Source organism: Centruroides sculpturatus, unplaced genomic scaffold, assembly GCF_000671375.1.
Source record: "Centruroides sculpturatus isolate CEXI.00-Female unplaced genomic scaffold, Cexi_2.0 scaffold1918, whole genome shotgun sequence".
Lineage (NCBI taxonomy): Eukaryota > Metazoa > Arthropoda > Arachnida > Scorpiones > Buthidae > Centruroides > Centruroides sculpturatus.
This window is the reverse complement of record NW_019386040.1, coordinates 78,468-99,386: the sequence shown is the minus strand read 5'-3', so window position 1 is coordinate 99,386 and position 20,919 is coordinate 78,468. Positions and strand designations below refer to the sequence as shown.

The 20,919-nt window shown below is 27.6% G+C and overlaps 1 protein-coding gene across 1 annotated transcript; it reads left to right on the top strand.

The window, feature by feature from the left end:
- Positions 1-3,115: 3,115 nt before the first annotated feature.
- On the top strand, positions 3,116-20,657 carry LOC111613272 (AP-1 complex subunit beta-1-like). Its single transcript, XM_023354621.1, has 16 exons — positions 3,116-3,170; positions 3,279-3,384; positions 3,971-4,106; positions 4,258-4,503; positions 5,632-5,826; positions 7,263-7,433; positions 8,942-9,030; positions 11,489-11,591; positions 13,337-13,692; positions 13,990-14,230; positions 14,293-14,457; positions 15,609-15,754; positions 16,997-17,126; positions 17,652-17,823; positions 17,888-18,042; positions 20,294-20,657. Exons 1-16 carry the CDS (start codon positions 3,134-3,136, stop codon positions 20,366-20,368), a joined length of 2,523 nt encoding a protein of 840 aa, XP_023210389.1. The 5' UTR covers positions 3,116-3,133; the 3' UTR covers positions 20,369-20,657.
- The last annotated feature ends 262 nt before the right edge of the window (positions 20,658-20,919 follow it).

The following is a 20,919-nucleotide window of genomic DNA, read 5'->3' as shown; positions in this document are numbered from 1 at the left end:
TGATGGGTTGTGACCCAATGTTGTGTCACATTAAAATTTTAATGGGTCGCAAAAGTTAATAAATAAAGTTTTTATACAAAAAATCTGATTATTTTTGGGTCCCCCATGTATTATAAACATCTGGGTTATGGAATCATTATATTGGATCATGTGAGCAAAAAGTTTGAGAAACGCTATATAATTCATTTAACCATTTCTTACAGAATTTAGGTGCAGTCAAAAAGTTTTGGGACTGATCTAATAAAAATATGTCTGCTGCACACATTAATTTGAGTTGTTGCCTTCAAAATAAGTTTCTTCTGCAGCTATACATAAATTCCAGCACTTCTTCTGGTTTTCAAAACATTTCTGGAACTTTTTTGTGACGTTAAGCACTTGCTGTGATTCTGTTTGAATGCTATCAATGTTCTTGCTGTCCTTTCAGCACTTTTTCCACCTGTGGATATAGAAAAAAAGTTACACAGTACCAAGTCTGGTGAATAAAAAGGGTGGAGAACCATGGCCATTTTACTTTTGATGAGAAACTGTTGAATAGAGTTGTGTGAGCAGGGGTGTTGTCATGATGAAACAACCCATTATGAGCTTTTTAAAGATCTGTTCTCTCTCATCTGGCACCTCAAAGCATCTACATAAAAATTTTTATTCATAGTTTGACTTTGGTGAACAAATTCTCGGAGAATAATCCCCTCTTGAAAAAACGAGCATGTTCTTGAGATTTACCCTCACTTGGTGTACTTTCTTTGGTCTGAGTGAGTCATGATTTTTCTACTGAGTTTATTATTGTTTGGTCTCAGGATCATAATTCTAAATTTATATTTTGTCTCCTGTAATCACTTACTTTTCTATTGTAGTGTTGCCAAGTTTGAAACAAAATTTCACCTTGCACACTGTTCCTTAAAATAATTCATTTTACAAAGCAATGAAAATTGCAAATTGGCTAGGACACAGATCAAATCTAAATAGCAAGAAACAAAACTACATAAGATAATGGCATGAAATCTGGAGGAAGTTGAATAACAATAGAGAGGTTGCGGCTGATGTTTTCATCGTGAAAACGTGTACATCGGATGTTCAACACAGCCTTCCTGTAAGCCTAGAAGTTTGACAATGGCATTTGGTAAGGCAAGCATGATTCCACTAAGGTTCCAAACACCACTTGTCAAACTTCTAAACTTACAGGAAGGCTGTGCTGAATGTTAGACGTACACTTTGCAATGAAAATGTCAGCCGCAACCTCTCTAATGTCTATTACCAATCCTAGTTTGTGCAAGTTCAGCACATGGCTGATTGTATAGGGTTTGCAAGTAAGTGATTGCGGATTTTGTCAACAGGTGGCCTTAGCACATTTTTTTGCTTTGTTATCATGTTCAAAGCATTTAACCTATATTGTTTTCTTGTTGTTTGGACTTTCACCTATAATTTAGTAAAAAATTGTATTGATTAGTTATTTAGTTTCATTTTTATTCCAATTTAAAAATGGAAGAACAAGACGTGCATTTCAGACATATTTTATTGTATTATTTCCAAAAAGGCAAGAACGCATCACAAGCACACAAGAAGTTATGTGCCGTATATGGGAATGAAGCCTTGAAAGAAAGGCAGTGTCAAAATTGGTTTGCCAAATTTCGTTCCGGTGATTTTTCACTGAAAAATGCTCAACGATCTAGCCATTTAGTTGAAGTTGATGAGACCCATATCAAGGCCATTATCTATTCAGATCGTCTTAGCACAATGCATGAGATGGCACAGAAGCTCAATGTATCACATACATGCATTCAAAAAAAATTAAAACAGCTTGGCTATGTTAAGACACTGGATTTATGGGTCCCTCATCAACTTAAGGAAATTCATTTGACGCAACGCATTAGCATCTGCGATTAACTTCTGAAATGACTGATTATTGGCGACGAAAAGTGGATAGTTTATAGCAACGTTAATCGGAAAAGATCGTGGGTGATGCGAGATGAACCAGCCCAGATGACACCAAAAGCTGAGATTCACCAAAAAAAGATTATGCTGTCAGTTTGGTGGGATTATAAAGGAATTCTATACTTTGAACTTTTACCAAGAAACTAAATGATTAATTCAAATGTGTATGTTCAACAGCTCGCCAAACTAAGCGATGCAGTTCAAGAAAAACGGCCAGAATTGGCAAACCATAAGGGAGTTGTTTTCCAGCATGATAATGCAAAGCCCCACACATCTTTGGTCACTTGCCAAAAATTATTGGAGCTAGGTTGGGATGTGTTGTCACATCCACCCTATAGCCCTGATCTTGCGCCTTCAGATTACCATTTATTTCGTTCCATGCAGAACTCCTTAAATGGTAAAATTTTTAATGACTCTGATGATGTAAAAACACATTTAATTCAGTTTTTTACTGGCAAAAATCAGAAGTTTTATGAACATGGAATTATGACACTGCCTGAAAGATGGCAAGATGTCATTGACAAAAATGGACAATACCTAATTGAATAAAGTTATATTTTTAAGCAAAAATTTTGAATTTTCCTTCTTATTTAAAATCCGCAATCACTTAGTTGCCAACCCTGTAGTACCATGTTGGTGACATGGTACTACAGAACTTTGACTGCACCTTATAGACAACTAATTTTTTTTATTGAGTACTTAGGAGATGGTTTGTAGTCATTTTAATGTTCTTCAGAGAGCTAAAAATACTTTTGAATTTTTTAAGGGCTATAATTTTATAGATGTCTTTTTGTTTGTTTGACTTGCATCTAAACAATAACATTTGAAATTTTTTAAAAATTTAATAAATATACAATAAATATAAGTACAACTTTTAACAAAGATAAAACCTTTGCTTTAGTTTTTTTTTCCATCATTCTAAGTTGTACTTGTATTTATTGTATATTTATTAAACTTAAATAACCGTCGGCCATGTTTAGTTCTATTTTTTTTAATATTCAAAGATTTAAAACAGTGCATGAATTTTCTCATTTACAAAAATATGGTTACTGCAGTAAATATGTGAACTCAATATCTGAAAACTTGTAATATTTTAATAAGCTTTATTTGATTGTGATTGCTTTATTTTTAAAATAGAAAACAGATTGTATATTTTATTATTAAGAATTGAAACCTTTATTTTTAGATTTAAGAAACATTCATCATGACTGATGCAAAGTATTTCACGACTACGAAAAAAGGTATTTAACTGTAAAATTGTTTTGTTACTAACCTTTTAGAAAAATTAGAATTACCATAATGTAATCATAATTATTAAATTGCCAAATTTATCTCTATAATTTTTACAGGAGAAATATTTGAGTTAAAAAGTGAACTGAATAGTGACAAGAAAGAAAAGAAGAGAGAGGCTGTGAAGAAAGTTATAGCATCTATGACTGTAGGAAAAGATGTCAGGTAATTATAATTATTATTATAATTAAGCATTTTATGGTTGAAAAGTTTTTCTATAATTTAAATTTTATATAATTTCTTATTTTAGATTTGAATTTGAAATATAATCAGTAATTTAAACTTTTAAATTTGTTTTATTCTGATTTTAAATTGAAAATTACAATAATCATCATAATGCATTATGCATCAAAATTTAAATAGTATGTAGTAATGCGCACAGATTTAAATTTTTGTTATAATAGTATATAATGTTAAATATTTATAATTTAATTGAGTTTTGAAAGTTATTGTTTCTATTCAAATGACTGACTGAATGTAATTTTTATTGACAATGAATGTGTAAATTTTAACTAAGTATATTTGATTTATTGACTAAATATACTCTTCTCTTATATTTTTAACATTATTATTTCATTAATAGCAGTTAATCTAATTCCGAATTATAAGAATGTTCTGTATTAAATTACAAAAATGTATTTATTACAGAACATAATGATCTTGTTTTTCGATGTTTTTGATGAAATAAAAATTTCTTTTAACTGCACAAATTAAATAAGTAACAGTAAAATTTTGTCAATTTTTTTTTCAGTGCTTTATTTCCCGATGTTGTTAATTGTATGCAAACTGATAATCTGGAATTGAAGAAACTTGTGTATCTTTATTTAATGAATTATGCAAAAAGTCAACCAGATATGGCTATAATGGCTGTTAATACATTTGTGAAGGTATATTCAAAATATCTATAATTTTATTTATTACTGTGTTCTAATTTTAAAATATTAAGTTTATTGAGATTATGAATTAGCATGTAACTGTTGATTTAAGTTAATTACAACCCAGTTTTATGAATGTAATACTAATGAAGCATTTATTTAGGATTGTGAAGATCCAAATCCATTGATCCGAGCTTTAGCAGTGAGAACAATGGGATGTATTCGTGTTGATAAAATCACTGAATATCTTTGTGAACCACTCAGGAAATGTTTGAAAGATGAGGATCCTTATGTAAGAAAAACTGCTGCTGTATGTGTTGCAAAGTTACATGATATCAATGCCCAGCTTGTAGAAGATCAGGGATTTTTGGATCAGCTTAGAGACTTACTTTCTGATTCAAATCCAATGGTAAACATGTTAATTAAATAATTAAGATTAAATATTAAATTATAAGAAGTTATTCAATAGAATCGGTACTTTTTTCAGGATTTTTTTTTTAAAACTATTATCTTGTATACATTGAGGCTAACTGAAAATGTGTATATAGAATAATTTTCTTGTTTGTGTTTGAGAGGCTTAAAAATTGCGGGTATATTATGCATTTACATTTCTTTCGCGCTGTGCTGTTAACTTTATTTTATATCTTAATTTTATTTTGAACATTTATCATAAAATGTTTATAAAGTATGGAGGTGATTTGAAGTAGTAGATTATATCATATTGATCATTGCTATCTATTAATGTGAAATAACAAATTGTTTCTATTCTCAATCAATGTTACACGTTTATCATAATTATGAAAAAGTTGCTAGATTATTTAAAAATTAACATTTATAAAATATTGACTAAAATTAATTTGGAATGTTTATTTAAGGATATCAGTTGAAATGAAAACAAATGCCTAGAATTAAATGATTATATACTGATTCAACATTAATATGTGCATTTTAACTATAGTAGGTTTTTTGTGTAGTATCATTTTATGAATTTGATTTTCAATGCTGCATCTATATACTATGCAGCTGCTATGTGCGCTTGACAAACGATATGTAAATTTTTCTATATATATCACTGATTTAAAAAAATTAAGAACATCTTTTTATATAATAGATGGTGATACTTATGTGATTATTTCTAGTTAAAACTTATTTAGAATAAGATAAAATAACCATTTATCATTTTTAAGCATTACCAGTTAAGCATATCATTTAATGCAATAGTAAATCATATTAGATTAAGTGACAGATTTTGAATCGCTATTTCAATAAATAGGTAGTTTATATGAATTTTTTAAAAATTTGTATAATATACCCTCAATTTTTTAATACAATGTTTAGAACCTAAAAGTAGGCTAAAAATAATACATATAAATGTGTGTTCGTGCATAAAAATGCACGCATGCATATAATGTAAGTACATTCAAAATATTTGTTCTCCAGATGATATTGGGCATTTGTAAATGAATTATTTAAATATGAAAAATATTTTTAGTCACACCAATACTGTTGTTACATCAAGTAAATTTTATAATTTTAGGTAGTAGCTAATGCTGTTGCTGCTTTATCAGAAATAAATGAAACTTCAAGCAGTGGTCAGCCTTTGATTGATATGAATGCTCAAACAATTAATAAATTATTAACTGCTCTAAATGAGTGTACAGAATGGGGTCAAGTATTCATCTTAGATTCTTTATCTAATTACACACCTAAAGATGAAAGAGAAGCTCAAAGGTAATTTAATTTAATCTTTCTATTTAGATCTAAGTTGAATTTTTTAATTAGTATTTAATTAGTTATTTTTTAATCTTATAAATACAGTTTATATTGTACATTGTTAAAATATTGATATTCATTTAAGATGAATGTCTGAATACATATTATAATTTCATAAATTTATTTGTAATGAAAAGCACCAAATATAGGATGCTCTCATTTTACATCAGTGATACATTCCTAGAAGAATGTGGTATAAACAAAATTAATGCAAAGTAAATCCATTTTAGTATGGAATAGGGATATCACATGAATGTGTCTGTATATTTATTTTATATTTTTCAATAAAACATATCTAGTATTGAAATTTTTACTAATACAGAAATTATAAATTTATTTGTAACTGAAATCAATGAGGGAATTTTTTTACCAGTACTGTGTTGATCTCATACAGCTGTGCTGTTGGGTTCAGCTTCAGTTTTGTTGTTTTTACTACAATATTAATAGATATTTGATAAGAAATATATATATATATACTTAGTCTGATCAAATGAGGTTGTGAGAGATTCTGGATTAAAAAGATGAAATACATATTAATATGCTGTTATTGGCTATTTTNCATACTGTAGCTATAAACTTGATCCATAAATTTTAAGTGTTAAATGATACTAATTTATCTTTTCCTTTAGTTCAGGGGTCACCAAACTAAGGCCCATGGGCCAAATTCAGTCCGCGAGGTTAGTTTTATCCGGCCTGACACTGCACTGTGCCGTAAATGAGCTAAAATATAATTATTTATATGGAAATATCGGATTGTAGATAAACTTACTATGTAGAAAAAATTAAAATAAGTGTAAGTAAAAATGCCAGAATTGGTCCAATCTGATTTTTGCATTTGACAGTAATATAATTTTTACGAAACTCGGTGAAATGAAAAATTAGGCAACTTTTTGCAACTTTGGATATCAGAGCGCTTTTTGTGTAAGTACCTGCAATGAAGTTGCTAAGAAAAGCTATTACGAGCTTGCTGCAGAGATCATGTTTGCATATTGGTAAATAAACGTTTGTTTTCTTTAATTTTTCAGTACATTTTGTGTATTTAGTACACTATATTGAACAAAATGGTTACGTGGCCTGCGCTCGTCATTCTTTCAGTTATCTGGTCTACTGTGAAAAAGTTTGGTGACTCCTGCTTTAGTTTATTACATCAATNACATCAACAAACAAAGCTAAATTCCAAAATTAAAAAAAAATTTAAATTATAATTAAAATAAAGAGATTTTAATACACAGAGGAGGATAAATATTCCGCTTTTTAAAACTGACTCAAAACAAATTAGTTTACAATTATCAATTGATATTGTAAACTGATTTGTTTTGAATTGATAATTGTATACAAATAAAATTGTTTACCAATATATAATTGTACATCAATAAAAGATTGTAATGTTTGTGTTACAGATATGCAACTGAAGTAGATGTAGATTTTGTCAGGAAGGCTGTTAGAGCTATTGGACGATGTGCAATTAAAGTTGAACAATCAGCTGAACGTTGTGTTAGTACACTTCTTGATCTGATACAGACAAAAGTAAATTATGTTGTGCAAGAAGCAATTGTTGTCATCAAGGTAAACTTTTAATATAGTAATTTTAATAATAGAAGATGTGTTTAGGGCACAATTTTATCAAAAAATGGTTAATTAAGACTAAACATTAATGCTGTTTCAACTAAGATTGATAAGTTTTCTTAGTAAATATATATAATTAGATTTTTATTATAAAAATAATTATATAAACTAGTTATGCCACGAATAGTGATTTTGCCGAATACCGAATATTTGGCGGCCGAATGTTCGGCAAAATATGTGTACATTTCGTGGGTGACAGGTTATATTTGTCTCATTGCGGTGGGTGCAGTAGCAACACTGCAGGCGCATTTGTTTTATTTGCAAGTAGATCGTGTCACGACATGCATTATTTGTTCATTGTTACATCAAATTGTGTTACTAATAGTCCTTATCACTAAAAAAATATCATTATATCACTTTATATGAAAACTATTCACCTATATCGGATAGCAGACCTTTAAATTAGTGGTCAGCAAATGCAAAACAGTATCCAAGCCTGACAGAATTCGCTAAGATTTATCTATTGTCTCCTGGCAGTAGTGTATATAGTGAGGCTATTTTCTGAAGCAGGTATAGTTTATGAGGAAAAGTGCAATCATTTGCTATCAACAAATGCTGAAAAAATTGTCTTCATTCATCACAACTTGCCACTGATAGATTTTAAGTATTAAATGTAATAATTTGTGATTAAAATAAATACGTTTTTGAGTAATATGTGCATTTTTTTTTTATGATTCGGTATTCGATGAATAGTATGCAACATTCAGCCAAATATCGAATATTAAAAAAAGTAGCCAAATAGGCCAAATACCGAATAGTGGCCGAATATTTGTGGCATCTCTAATATAAACTTAAGAATGAAACAGCCTTTTTAGTCTAAGTTTTTAATTACTGTATTTTACAGCATATAAGACATGACATTTCTCAAATTGCTCTGCATCTTACATGTGATCTCCCAGAGGTTAATTAATTCCACAACCATTCTTCAATAGATTATAGATAACTACTATCTAATGCAGCTTATAAATAAAAATGTTTTTGTTTAATTAAAAACATTGCTTCTGTTATATCTAAGTGCTTTTGCAAGTATTTATGTAGAATATTTTTATAGTAACTGACTTTTTTCAGATTCCTGTTTTTCCCTTATAAATAAGTGTGCTTTCTAATATTAGTCTCTTTAAATCAGAATGCAGTAAAATAATTTATGCTAAAATGTTGAAGATGGGATGACTTTAAATACATTACTTTTTCTAAATATTTTGTACTGAAATGGAGGTGCATCTTATATGCCTGTGTCTTGTGTGCTGTAAAATACAATAATAAAATAAGTCATTTTTGCAATCATCATTTAAAATACTATAAAGAATTTGTCATTAGTTTAGTAGTAAATTTGAATTATAAATTAATTTCAAATCATGTTTTGATTTACTTTTATATAACGAGTATTTTGTTTGAAATATTTTTAGTGAGATCTAAAAATTTTCTATAATTTCAATTTTTTTGAATAGGATATTTTTAGGAAATATCCAAACAAGTATGAAAGTATTATTTCAACACTCTGTGAAAATCTTGACACACTGGATGAACCTGAAGCAAGGTACTTAGTATTTTAAATATAAAAGATTAAATTAATATTTACTACATAAAAATATATAAGTTGTAACAAAATATAAAATATTAAAATATATATTGTTTTTAATTATTGTAAGATATAGTTTCCATTTTATTATCTAAACCAGTGATTCTCAAACTTTTTCGATCCACCGCCCCCTTTGTTCCATAAAGTTATACCCAACGCCCCCTAACCCATTTTCTCTTGTGTGAGAAAAGGATTGGAAATATTCTTAGGAAAACTTTTCTATGAATCTCACACTTTGTGCCCTTACTGTACATTGTTCTCATCATCTGGAAACCATTAAACGCAATGTTTCCTCTTATCAGCCCCAATTTTGCCTTTGGTCACCGTTCAATACCCTGCCTCTATCATAGATCTATTCATCGCGCCAGAAGGGGGCGTTATTGCTTACTTTGAGAAACGCTGAGCTAAAATAAAAGTCAATGTGTTAGAAATATTCAAGTTGTGACCTTCAATAAAAAATAAAAAATATATAAAATGTCAACATTTTATATATATTCCGTCAAATTTTTATATATAGAATTTGTCTGCCGTCGCCCCTCTATATTTCCTTAATGCCCCCCAATTCTCTTTGAGCCTTCTACTGCCCCCTGAACGCCTCCAGCGCCCACAAGGGGGCGTTATCGCTCACTTTGAGAAACGCTGATCTAAACTTTAAAAAATAAGACCCTATCTAGTATAGTTTGATCAAGAATTGATCTTGAAAATTCTTTTATTTTTTTGAAGAAGGGACTAAGAGTAATTTATTTTTGAACCTTTTCCAGTTCTCTTATAAAATTTCATGGTGGCTATGAAGTTTGATAGATTCTTTGGCTTCATGTCAAAATTCGAAATTCTAAAGCATTTTGAATATTTGTATACTATAATTTAATTTAAAAAACATAAATTAGAGAAATATTTTTAATTAGCTTTAGCTGTATACATCTTGTTAATTATTTTCAAAACTAATTTATTTTTGTAAAAGTTAAACTGTTTATCAATTCATATCATATTAAGAACATTGTGCAATATGTGTAGTTTTTTAACATGCAAACTTGCATGATCTGGACATTTTATGTTGATTTTTCACACATAAGTATGTGCATGTGATTGCCATTGTAGGATTTTTCAGAATCTTTAAATTTAAGGAATGTCTTCTGAGCAAATGCTAAACTTCAACGTTGTGTTGTTTAGTTTGAGATTTTTTTTTATGGAACAACGTCCTTGACCAAGGGAGACTTTCAAACTTTGCAATAGTGTGAGCAAATGTGAAATGAGTTTGGCAGGAAATAAATGACTGGTTGAGGTTTTTCAGTAAGACCAGAAACTGATTTTTCTGTATTTTTTTTCGGGCATGAAATAAGTTTACAAGAACATTTAAATTGTTGAAGGTCATGGTATTGCTCCAGGCTATCTTAGAGAAGTGTTCAGTCTTACAGTTACAGACCATTGTTATTACATCATAGTCTAACATGTGTTTGTCAGTTATGTATTTCTTGAGGCAATTGTGTTAGACCTCTATGACATAATTTTTAATGACATCAGGTCACCAAAATGCCAGAGCAGAAAATTTGTGCTATGCATACAATTATGTGATGATAAATTTTGAGAGAGCATTTTTTTTGTACATGAGAAGAAATTGCCATGATTTATAAACGTACATAAATACAACTGTAATGTTCTTTCAGTTTTTATAAAATATATTTTAATGAATTGATATTTATTAAACAGTTCAGTACTGGGGGAAGTTAATTTTAAAATAACTAAAATTTTAATTTTTTTATTTCTATTTCTAATAGCAATGAAATTTATTTTAAGAGGATTTTTCATCTACTATTACTTTGGTATTATCATTTTGCTTCTGAAAAGATTTTATAATCATACATCATCTTTTACTATTTTATTGATGTATTTTGATAAATCATGACAAACAGCTGTGAAAAATTTAACTGGTCAAATGTTTTACATTTTTAATTTCAGAAATAAAATATTTTAAAATTCTATAATTTAAATGGTGTTAAGAATTTTTTGAGAAATGAATGAAAATTTAAAATTCATTGTTGCAGACAATGAATTTTGATTTGTTGAATAAGATTATTCAGCAATATAAGAAATTTTAATGCTGTTAAAATAATGATCAGCTTGAAAAAAATCCAAATTTCTGTATTTATGAAATAATTTAGATTTGCATTTTGGATGTTTACTTAGTTTCACCTAGATTTTGGTAGTTACATTCCTATCAGTGTGATTTGGATATTGCTAAATAAATTGCTATAATTCTTTATTTTGATCTTATATGAAAACTATTCAGATTTAGGAGATAATTTCCATTGCCAGTAAGTATTCATTTATAGATAGATGTGTATTAGAAGTTCATTTATAATTTTTAATATTTGCATTAGAATAATTTTGTTTGTTAGTAAAAGCTGATTATTTTCAGAGCATCAATGATCTGGATAATTGGTGAATATGCTGAAAGAATTGATAATGCTGATGAATTATTAGAAAGTTTCCTAGAAGGATTTCATGATGAAAATACTCAGGTATTTTGATTATAAAGATTTTGGAATTTTCTAAATTTTGGTTTCAAAAAAACCTATAAATTTAAATTTTATAATTGTGTATATCTAGTTTAAACTAATCCCTTTCAAACTTTCAACATTTATGGAGCCTATAGTACTAAATTTTTACAAAATCTAAGTAGAAAATTTTCTAGATAGAAGAAAATTAATGACAATTTTTTTGTTGTTAATTCTATTGATATAATTTTTAAAAATTTTTCAAAGGTTAAATTATCAAGTTTTTAAAATAGCAACATTTTTTTTAATATTAGAATTTATTACAAATGAACATTCATGTGGAATGCCTAGAAATAGCTTGTAGATCCCCATAATTTTGCAGAATACTATGATTTTGAATTTCACTAGTTCAATTTAATTTGTTTTAGCAACACAGATTTGCTTTAGCTGCTAATATAAGACAAAATTGAGTACATATAACAATTCAAAACAGCAGCATTTATGGTTTTGAGGCTTTAGCTTTTAAGTTTATTAAAGTTCACTGATATTTGGAAGTATATAATTAATGATTATGAATATAAGATGGCTAGTATAAGAGGCAAATAAACATTAATCACCTGGAAAATGTAGTATTTATGTCAAAAATTAAAAATGCTTTGACAAGCTTTAATACAATGAATAAAAATTGGTGAACTGTTTGAACTAAAGTTTGAATAAATTTACTGTTAACTTTATTCATTCTTTCTGAAGAATTAATGTATTTATTCAGAAATTCATATATTAACTTAAAAAAAAACAACAGTATTTACAAAATTTTTTTGAAAAAACTGTTGTAAAATATATTAAATTCTACATCGTCAACAGTTAACCTTTGTGCTTTTGCTTATAATTTTTCCAGTTTGATTTCAGAATTTTAATTAGGATTAAACAAAAAAAAAATTTGCATTATGATTTCACTTCAGTGATTAAGAAAATCAGTATTAAGCATTAAGAAATGAGGAATTAATTAATGTTAAATAGTGTTTGAAAGAATTTATTAGCAGATTAATGATTCAAATGTTTTTGTTAAAACACAAGCTAATTTAGAGAGCTAATTTACTTTGTTTTAAATTTGTTCTTTTAGGACACAATTAACTGCATACAAAACAGAAATAGTTATATATTTTCTAATAAACGTTTTAAGTGTGTTTTTAAATTTGTTTTCTCTTTGTAATAGATGGACATACAGTAGAGTGTCGATTTTCCGAATCAATTGGGGACTGGGGTTGTCCGGATAACTGATTTACGTACGAAAAAATAGTTTAACGTATCCAATATCGAAATTTTTATCCGTTGCGTGTCGCTTCGCGTTGAATTTTCGTCGATGTTAAGCCTAACAAAGACTATTGTATCGTTAAAAATTATTTTTTTATTTTGTACAAACAAAATAAATATATTGAAAAATATACAAATAATAAAAAATTATACTTCAGATGTTAATTTAGTATCAAAAACGTAAAATATTTGAGTAGCCCAAGACACAACCAAAGATTGAAGCGCCACAGCACTGGCGAAAATTTAAATTTGCCAATTGGAATCCTTTTGGATGATTGACTTTCGGAAAATCGACGCTCTACTGTATTTGCAAATGAACTAAAATTTAAGTTGAAAGCCTGTGTTAAGACCATTCAGAAAATACTGATGTGCTATTGCTAATAAACTAGTTTGTGCTATATAAAATGCTTGTTACATTTAAAAGTAATGGATTATCATTCTTTAATCTTATTTAGGTTCAGTTACAGCTGTTAACAGCCATAGTAAAATTATTTTTGAAAAGACCTACTGAAACTCAAGAATTGGTTCAACAAGTTCTTAGTTTGGCTACCCAAGATAGTGATAATCCAGATTTGAGAGATAGAGGTTTTATCTACTGGAGGCTTTTATCAACTGATCCAGCTGCTGCAAAAGAAGTTGTTTTAGCTGAAAAGCCATTGATATCAGAAGAAACTGATTTACTGGAACCAACACTACTAGATGAATTAATATGTCACATTGGTAGTCTTGCTTCAGTGTATCATAAACCACCATCTGCATTTGTTGAAGGAAGAGCTGGAATTCGAAAATCTCTACCTCCTAGGCAAAATTCGTAAGTTGCTGGACATATGAATTTTTTTCTGTACTTTGCTAGATATTGGAGAAAAACATTTTATCCCAAATCTTTCATGTTTTTAAAATTCCAAATCATATTTGTGAATGTAAAACATTTTTTTAAATATCAAATTAGATATTTTTATGATACAAACAACATAGTTTTATAATTTTACTTGTTTATTGAGACTTGAAATTGACTACAAATAAATTGAAAATAAACAATTTTTCTCCTAATAGTTTAGTGACTTGCATTACTTTGCATATAACTTTCATTTTTAACGTAAATTTTTAGTGTTGGATCTGTGGAAGAACTTTCAACTGGCAGTCCAGCTGCTGTTGCTGCAGCTACAACTGCAGCACCTGCATCTGGAACAGAACAGTCAACTGTAATTCCAAGTGCAGATAATCTCATTGGTGATCTATTGAGTATAGATATTGCGGCTCCTCCAACTCATCAAATAGCACAACCTTACAGCCAACCAGTTACAAACACAGCAGCAATGGATCTTCTTGGAGGAGGATTAGATAGTTTGGTAAGTAATACAACATAAGTTTCTGTTTATTTTCCATTCTAATCATAACTATCACTTTTTAGCTTGGTGACACTGGAATAGGTGTTCCTGGAACTGCTGCTGCTTCCAACACAACTACTGCACCACCAGTTCCTGCAGCTCCTGCTCCACCAACTAATACAGCAGGCATATTAGGTGATATTTTTGGAATTGGTAATGTCAGCCCATTTTTTACTCCACCAAAACAGGTATGCTTAATATTTCATTTGAAAATTAACGTAAAAATTTTTATTTTTGGTGTTTTACTGTTTTTGAAGTATGATAGAAATAACATTCTATATGCATTTCAGAAATGTTTAATAAATTTTTTATTAAAATACTTGGATATGCATAAAGTACTTCTTAAATGATTAAATTAACTTTTAAAAAATTTTTGTAGTAATAAATACATTTAATGAGTATATAGAGTAGTTACTGAAGAAAATTCATTTTGATATTTTACATGCTTGCAAACAAAGGTAAATTATAATTTACCTTTGTTTGCAAGCATGTTAAGTAATTGGTTCCACAAAAGCAGTGTGTAAACAAGCAATTATTTGTGACACTGTCACAATGCTGGGCTGCAATTTTTAATCATATTTTTAATAATTTTTTTAACTTCAAATTATTCTCCACCTCAAATTAGTAGTGGTTCATCCTGGTACATCATACTTTTCCTTTAACAATAGAGTTGTGCTGGTTATTGACTTTCAGGGGGAAGTTTTGAAGTAATGTGACTTCCAGCTTGCATCAGAAGTTCATATATAGTTAATTGGGGCCTCCTGCCCCGATATCTGGTCTTGTCTTTCATCTATTTAACTACATTCTTGAGTTTAAAGAAATATGGATGGACAACAGTGGGAATTTATAGGTCTACAATTTTTTCAAATTGCAGCCCAATGAAAATCATGTAAGTTTAGCCATGGGAAGTTGTTTAAAATAGGGATTTGTTCTATATTTGAAAATACAGTATTTTACATACTGAAGTAAAAGTTTCTACAAATATGTCTATATAAAGAGGTTACTATTGATAAAAATCACAACTTTTGATATAACACTCATTTATTTCCATAAAGCTGACTGTTTAAAATTTTTCAACTGTGTTAAAGTGAATTTGCATAAATGAAGGGATTACTGTGTAATTTTTCTTAATAATAATTTTTTTTTTTACTTCACTTTAAGATATTGTATGATTCAATATTAAATTTAACAGCAAGTAGCTACTTTTTAATTGCTATTTGATGATAATTGTAATTTCACCCATCGGTATCTGATATAAGTTTAAAAAATTATAACTTTATTATTTTATAATTAAGTATATTACTCAAATTATTAAACATAATGTATTTTTATATAAAAGGTTTGGCTTCCTGCTGCAAGAGGAAAAGGTCTTGAAATTACTGGTACTTTTTCACGGCATAATGGGCAAATTACTATGGAAATGACTGTAAACAATAAAGCAATGCAAGCTATGAGTTCATTTGCTATACAGTTTAACAAAAATAGGTAGGAATTACATGTATTAAACGTGCCATATTGGAATAGTAAATGTTATGAAATTAGTATTTATAAAACATTAAATGTAATTTGTATATAGAAATTACATTTAAACTTCTTACTTTTTCATTTTATTATTTTTTATTCTTACAAAAGAATAATTTTATAGGAATAATTTCAAAATACTCAGCTTCTAAATTTTTATTAAAAAATACATATTTAATTTTTGATTAAAATGAGAATATTTTACCATTGTTTTAATTGCTAAAATTTTGAAATTTAGAATAAACTGAAACTAAGCTGTTCATAAATATATAAAAAATATAGATTAACTTGTGTATGATCTAATTATAATACCAATACCTCCTGAATTTTCAAATGTGTAATTTAATAACAATGTTTGTATGCAAACGGTAAGTAAAAATTAATGATTATGGAATAACTCATTGTCAATAATCAGGATCTTCATACTAGTAGTATATAATTTACTAGTAATACTTCTTTAAATATAATCAGACAAGGGTAGATTGGTAAAAATGTAAAATGAATGATAAACCGAAAATAACAAAGAACGAGGTATTAAAGAGTAAAGATAAATATGTTATGGAAAGAAAACTAAACAGAAAATGATTAAAAAATATGGAGTGTATTGAAATATATTTTGCTTATCATATACAAAAGTTTTAAATAATACTAATTGTCATATTAGGGAGAACTAAAATAAGTAAATACCATGTTTTTAAAATGGAAACAGTTGTCCCCTTTTTGTTTTGGTAAGTTAAAAACTGCCAAAAACTAAGATTTAGAGGAAAGTAATATACAATTTTTAACATGTGAAATGAATTGATATGCATAATTTTCAAAAAATATATGGATAGTAAGGATATCAAATATGAGTTGACATTTTATTTATTAAAATAAAATGCAGTATAGTGTTTATTGGGTGTTTTTGTAACAATTATTATACAAGAAATGGCAACTAAGATTTAAAAAAAATCAAGGAATTAACTAAACAAGTAAAAACTAAAGGAATTAATAAAATTTGGGTATTTAAGTGAAGTGAGAGTTTGAATTTCTGTAATATATGAATTTATATAAAGTTGAAATCCATATAAAGAAATTTGAGAATTTATTATATTTTTTAAATCATGTTTAAATTATTTAATTGAAAAATATTCTGATAATGATATTATTGAAAATGAACTATTTTAGTTTATCACAAATTGTAAATTCTTCAATTTACTTTTTAAGTTTTGGATTTGCACCTGCTCAACCACTTCAAGTACCTTCTCCACTTCAGCCAAATTCTAGTGTTGAAACTTCGTTACCAATCAACACAATGGGACCAATACAAAAAATGGATCCATTAACTAATTTACAGGTTAGTATTTATAATTAAATTATATTTTTGATTGAAATATAAACTAGTCTGTTTAAAGGGAAAAATTGAATGGTTACAGAATTAATAGTTACATAGATATTTTATAGGTTTTACAATAATTAAAGTCACATTGAATTCTAAGATAAGATAATCAGCAAGCCTTGAAAAAGGCCCTTTTATTCATTCTACCCCATGAACAATAAAACAAACATCTCACCAAACTATACTATCTTATACAGTCCAATATTTTAACATGATTCTCCTGCTTTTCACCCAAGGTTTATTTTTAACACCTTAATTCCCTTGGGTTTATTTGAAGACCAGGGTTTAATCAAGGAAATACAGTAGATAAATATTAAGTACAACTATATATGAAAAAATGATTATTTCAAAATTGCAATGTTAAAAGTTAGTGACCAGAAATCTTCGAATGATGGAATATATGTTAAAAACAACTTAAATATTTTCTTGAGAAATTTGGTTTTAAATAGCTTTAGACATTTCTAAATGTGAATCTTTATTTAGGTTGCTGTGAAGAACAATGTTGATGTATTCTATTTTAGCTGCTTGATACCAATGCATGTAGTTTGTACAGAGGATGGTCTGATGGATAAGAGAGTATTTTTAGCAACATGGAAAGATATACCTGCACAAAATGAAGTTCAGTATAATATAGAAAATATTCCTCTTTCTGCTGGTAGGTATTGTATGTAATAATAATTTTTTTTTGAAACAATTGTGTAAATGTTTGTTTGTTTCAGATCAAATCTCCCAGAAATTACAAAACAATAATATCTTCACAATTGCTAAAAGAAATGTCGAAGGTCAAGATATGTTGTATCAATCATTGAAACTAACAAATGGTATTTGGGTATTAGCTGAATTAAAGATTCAGCCTGGCAACCCTAATTTTACAGTAAGTAAAAATGTTTTTGAATTATAATGTAATTATTAAATTTCAATACTTTTAAATCTTTCTGTAATACATTTTTCCTCAGATATATAGATTAATTTACTACATTTACAATAGATTGTAGATGTTGGATTTATGCAAATTGCTTTTATCTTTGTTAATGATGTGTGCACCTCAGATTTCTTTTGTACAAATAGAATAATACTGTTGTAAAATCTTTGAACAGTTGCAAAATGTCAATGTTTTGAATTACACTGTATATTTAAAAAAATGATACAAAACAGGATGCAAGCAAGCATGTCTAGTTGTCATAATTTAAACGCTAAAGTTATGAAAATGCTAAATGCAAATTATGAATTATCAGGCATCAGTATAGATTTATTTGCATAAAATAGTTTTAAAATTAAAATATTTTAAATTTCATCACACACACTATCGGCAGTATAATTCACAAATACCTAAGTTTCTCTTTCCAGATTTGGATTTTTGTTTTGAACTATTTGTTTATTAATTTATATATTTTTCTTAAATAAGAAATAGGCAATATATTAAGAAAGATAACTATATTTCGTTGTTTTTTTATATTTTTGTTGCATGTATTTTCTGTCAGAATGAATAGTGAAACTTCTGTTATAAAAGATACAGTTCTGATCTGAATTAAACTCTCATAAATTTTTGTAGTTCATTTTTCTATTTATTAGTCTATACCTATTCTATTTTTGTTCTTTCCTGCTTATGATGAACAAAAATCAAGCATGAATATTTTATTTTATATGAAAGCCTTGAAAATATCAAATTGTTTGTCATAAAACATCCTAACGGTATTTTTGTTGTAGCTAAGAAATTTTTGTAAACTGTGGATGATTATAAGATAAAAGCACATAGTGTATTGAGGAAATATTTTTCTTTCTAAAAAATTTTTTAAATGAAAAAATTAGTACAAAAAAATTTAGTCTATAAAAGCTTACCATGTCTGAATGGATGATGAAAGTGTATTTGAAAAATTGCATCTCACTTCTGAAAAATGAAAATTTGCTACAACAACAAAATAGTAATAAAATATTATGGAGTTAATTTTTAAAAGATTTTGTTATACTGTTTTTTATATCTAAAATGTATATAGTATGTCCACAACTGTATTGAAGGAAAAAAGTTGTCAACTACTTTAGAAACCTCACTCAGTATAAAATATAGATGAGCAGTTTTTCTTTTCTAGACTTCACACACCTTGCTGCTATACTTCAAGGATCTGTTTTAAGATGTTAATGTATATATTGTAGCACACTCTACAGTATGGCATAGGTTGATGATAAAGTTAATGAATTCTACTTGGGTTATTCTACAAAATTATCTTAATTTGTTGATTCATAACTTTGCAAAGACCATTGAAATAGCCATTTTTATCCTTTTTACATAAATGATTGTCCTTTCTTACTCTAATAGTCTTTGTCTTTTGTAATTGTCTTTTTTATTTCAATGATTTTGATTGTGTAAAAAAACAATGTTTTTTTTCCCTGAGTTTATTAGTATTTTATAAAGTTCAGGAAATTTATTGAGAGAGAAATTTAATAAATGTATACTTTCGTACATGGATTTGTTAATGAATAATAACTGCTTTTTATTTTTTTCAAAGCCACATAGATTTATGGTTGTGGATTAATAACAGGACAAATAATTTAATAAAACATTTTTATTTTTAATTACTGTTAATTTGAAAAAAAATAAGTAATTTAAAAGTCGAAGAAGCAATAGCATATTTGTATAGTAAGTCATGTGCTGTACTGTAAGGGACATAATGATCAGGGAAAGTCATGGAATTTAAGACAAAAATTTGAGTAGGAACCCTGTGTTTTGCTTGATAAAAGATTTTAAAAAACTTATAAAACATTAAACTTCAGATTGCATGTGTTAGTACTTGTTTAACTTCAAATTTGTCTTCCTCCTAATTTTAGGTTGTTTCACATTGTTCTATCAAATTACAAATATGTGTAATTTTGAACACTTGTACCTTTTAGCATTATAGCTTTATTAAAAAATTTAATATTTTTAACTGATTTTTGTTATTTTTCAAGGTGTTCTTTGTTAACTGGGATATGATCATATGCTTTAACAACTTTACCCATATATGATATAAAATAAAATTTAGTGTGTTGAAATTTTATAATTAAGGAAAAATTGATATTCCATATTTTATTTTGACCTAGTTTTCCTAGTATATAAAGTCTTTTGTAAATTAACCAAATTTATTTTTCAGCTTTCACTGAAATCTCGAGCAATGGACGTATGCGCCGGTATCCACCAATCTTACGAAATGCTGCTGCGAAGTTAAAAAATAGCACTGTGATTTTTTTCAAATGTATCGTATCAACTACTGTATATTGTGATTATTGTCAAAGCAACTTCTAATAAAGAAATTAGGATTAAAGACATACATATAGAAATTATCTGAGTGCTACTTTGTATTATGTATTTTGTTGTTGTCATTAACATTCCATATAAAATATTGGGAACAACGTTATTAAACTCTGTTGACTTTGCATCAGACATAGTAAATGAAATTATATAAATGAAGTTCTTGTTAACATTGTCCAAAAAAATAAATCCTATTTATAAATAGACTGTGTAATTAATTGATTTAAATAAAATATTTAAATACAGATATATGTTTAGATAAGACTGTTTAGCATTACATAGTTGAGCATTGATTTTGGATGACACATTCTAGAAATGATAGCCGTACGTAATAATTACTAATTTTATATATAATTATAAATTATCAAACTGCATTTAAAATTCTTTCGAATAAAATATATTGAGGATTTTAGGCGCATTTAAGTATTTTCTAATATTAAATACTATAACAGAATGGCAAATATATTT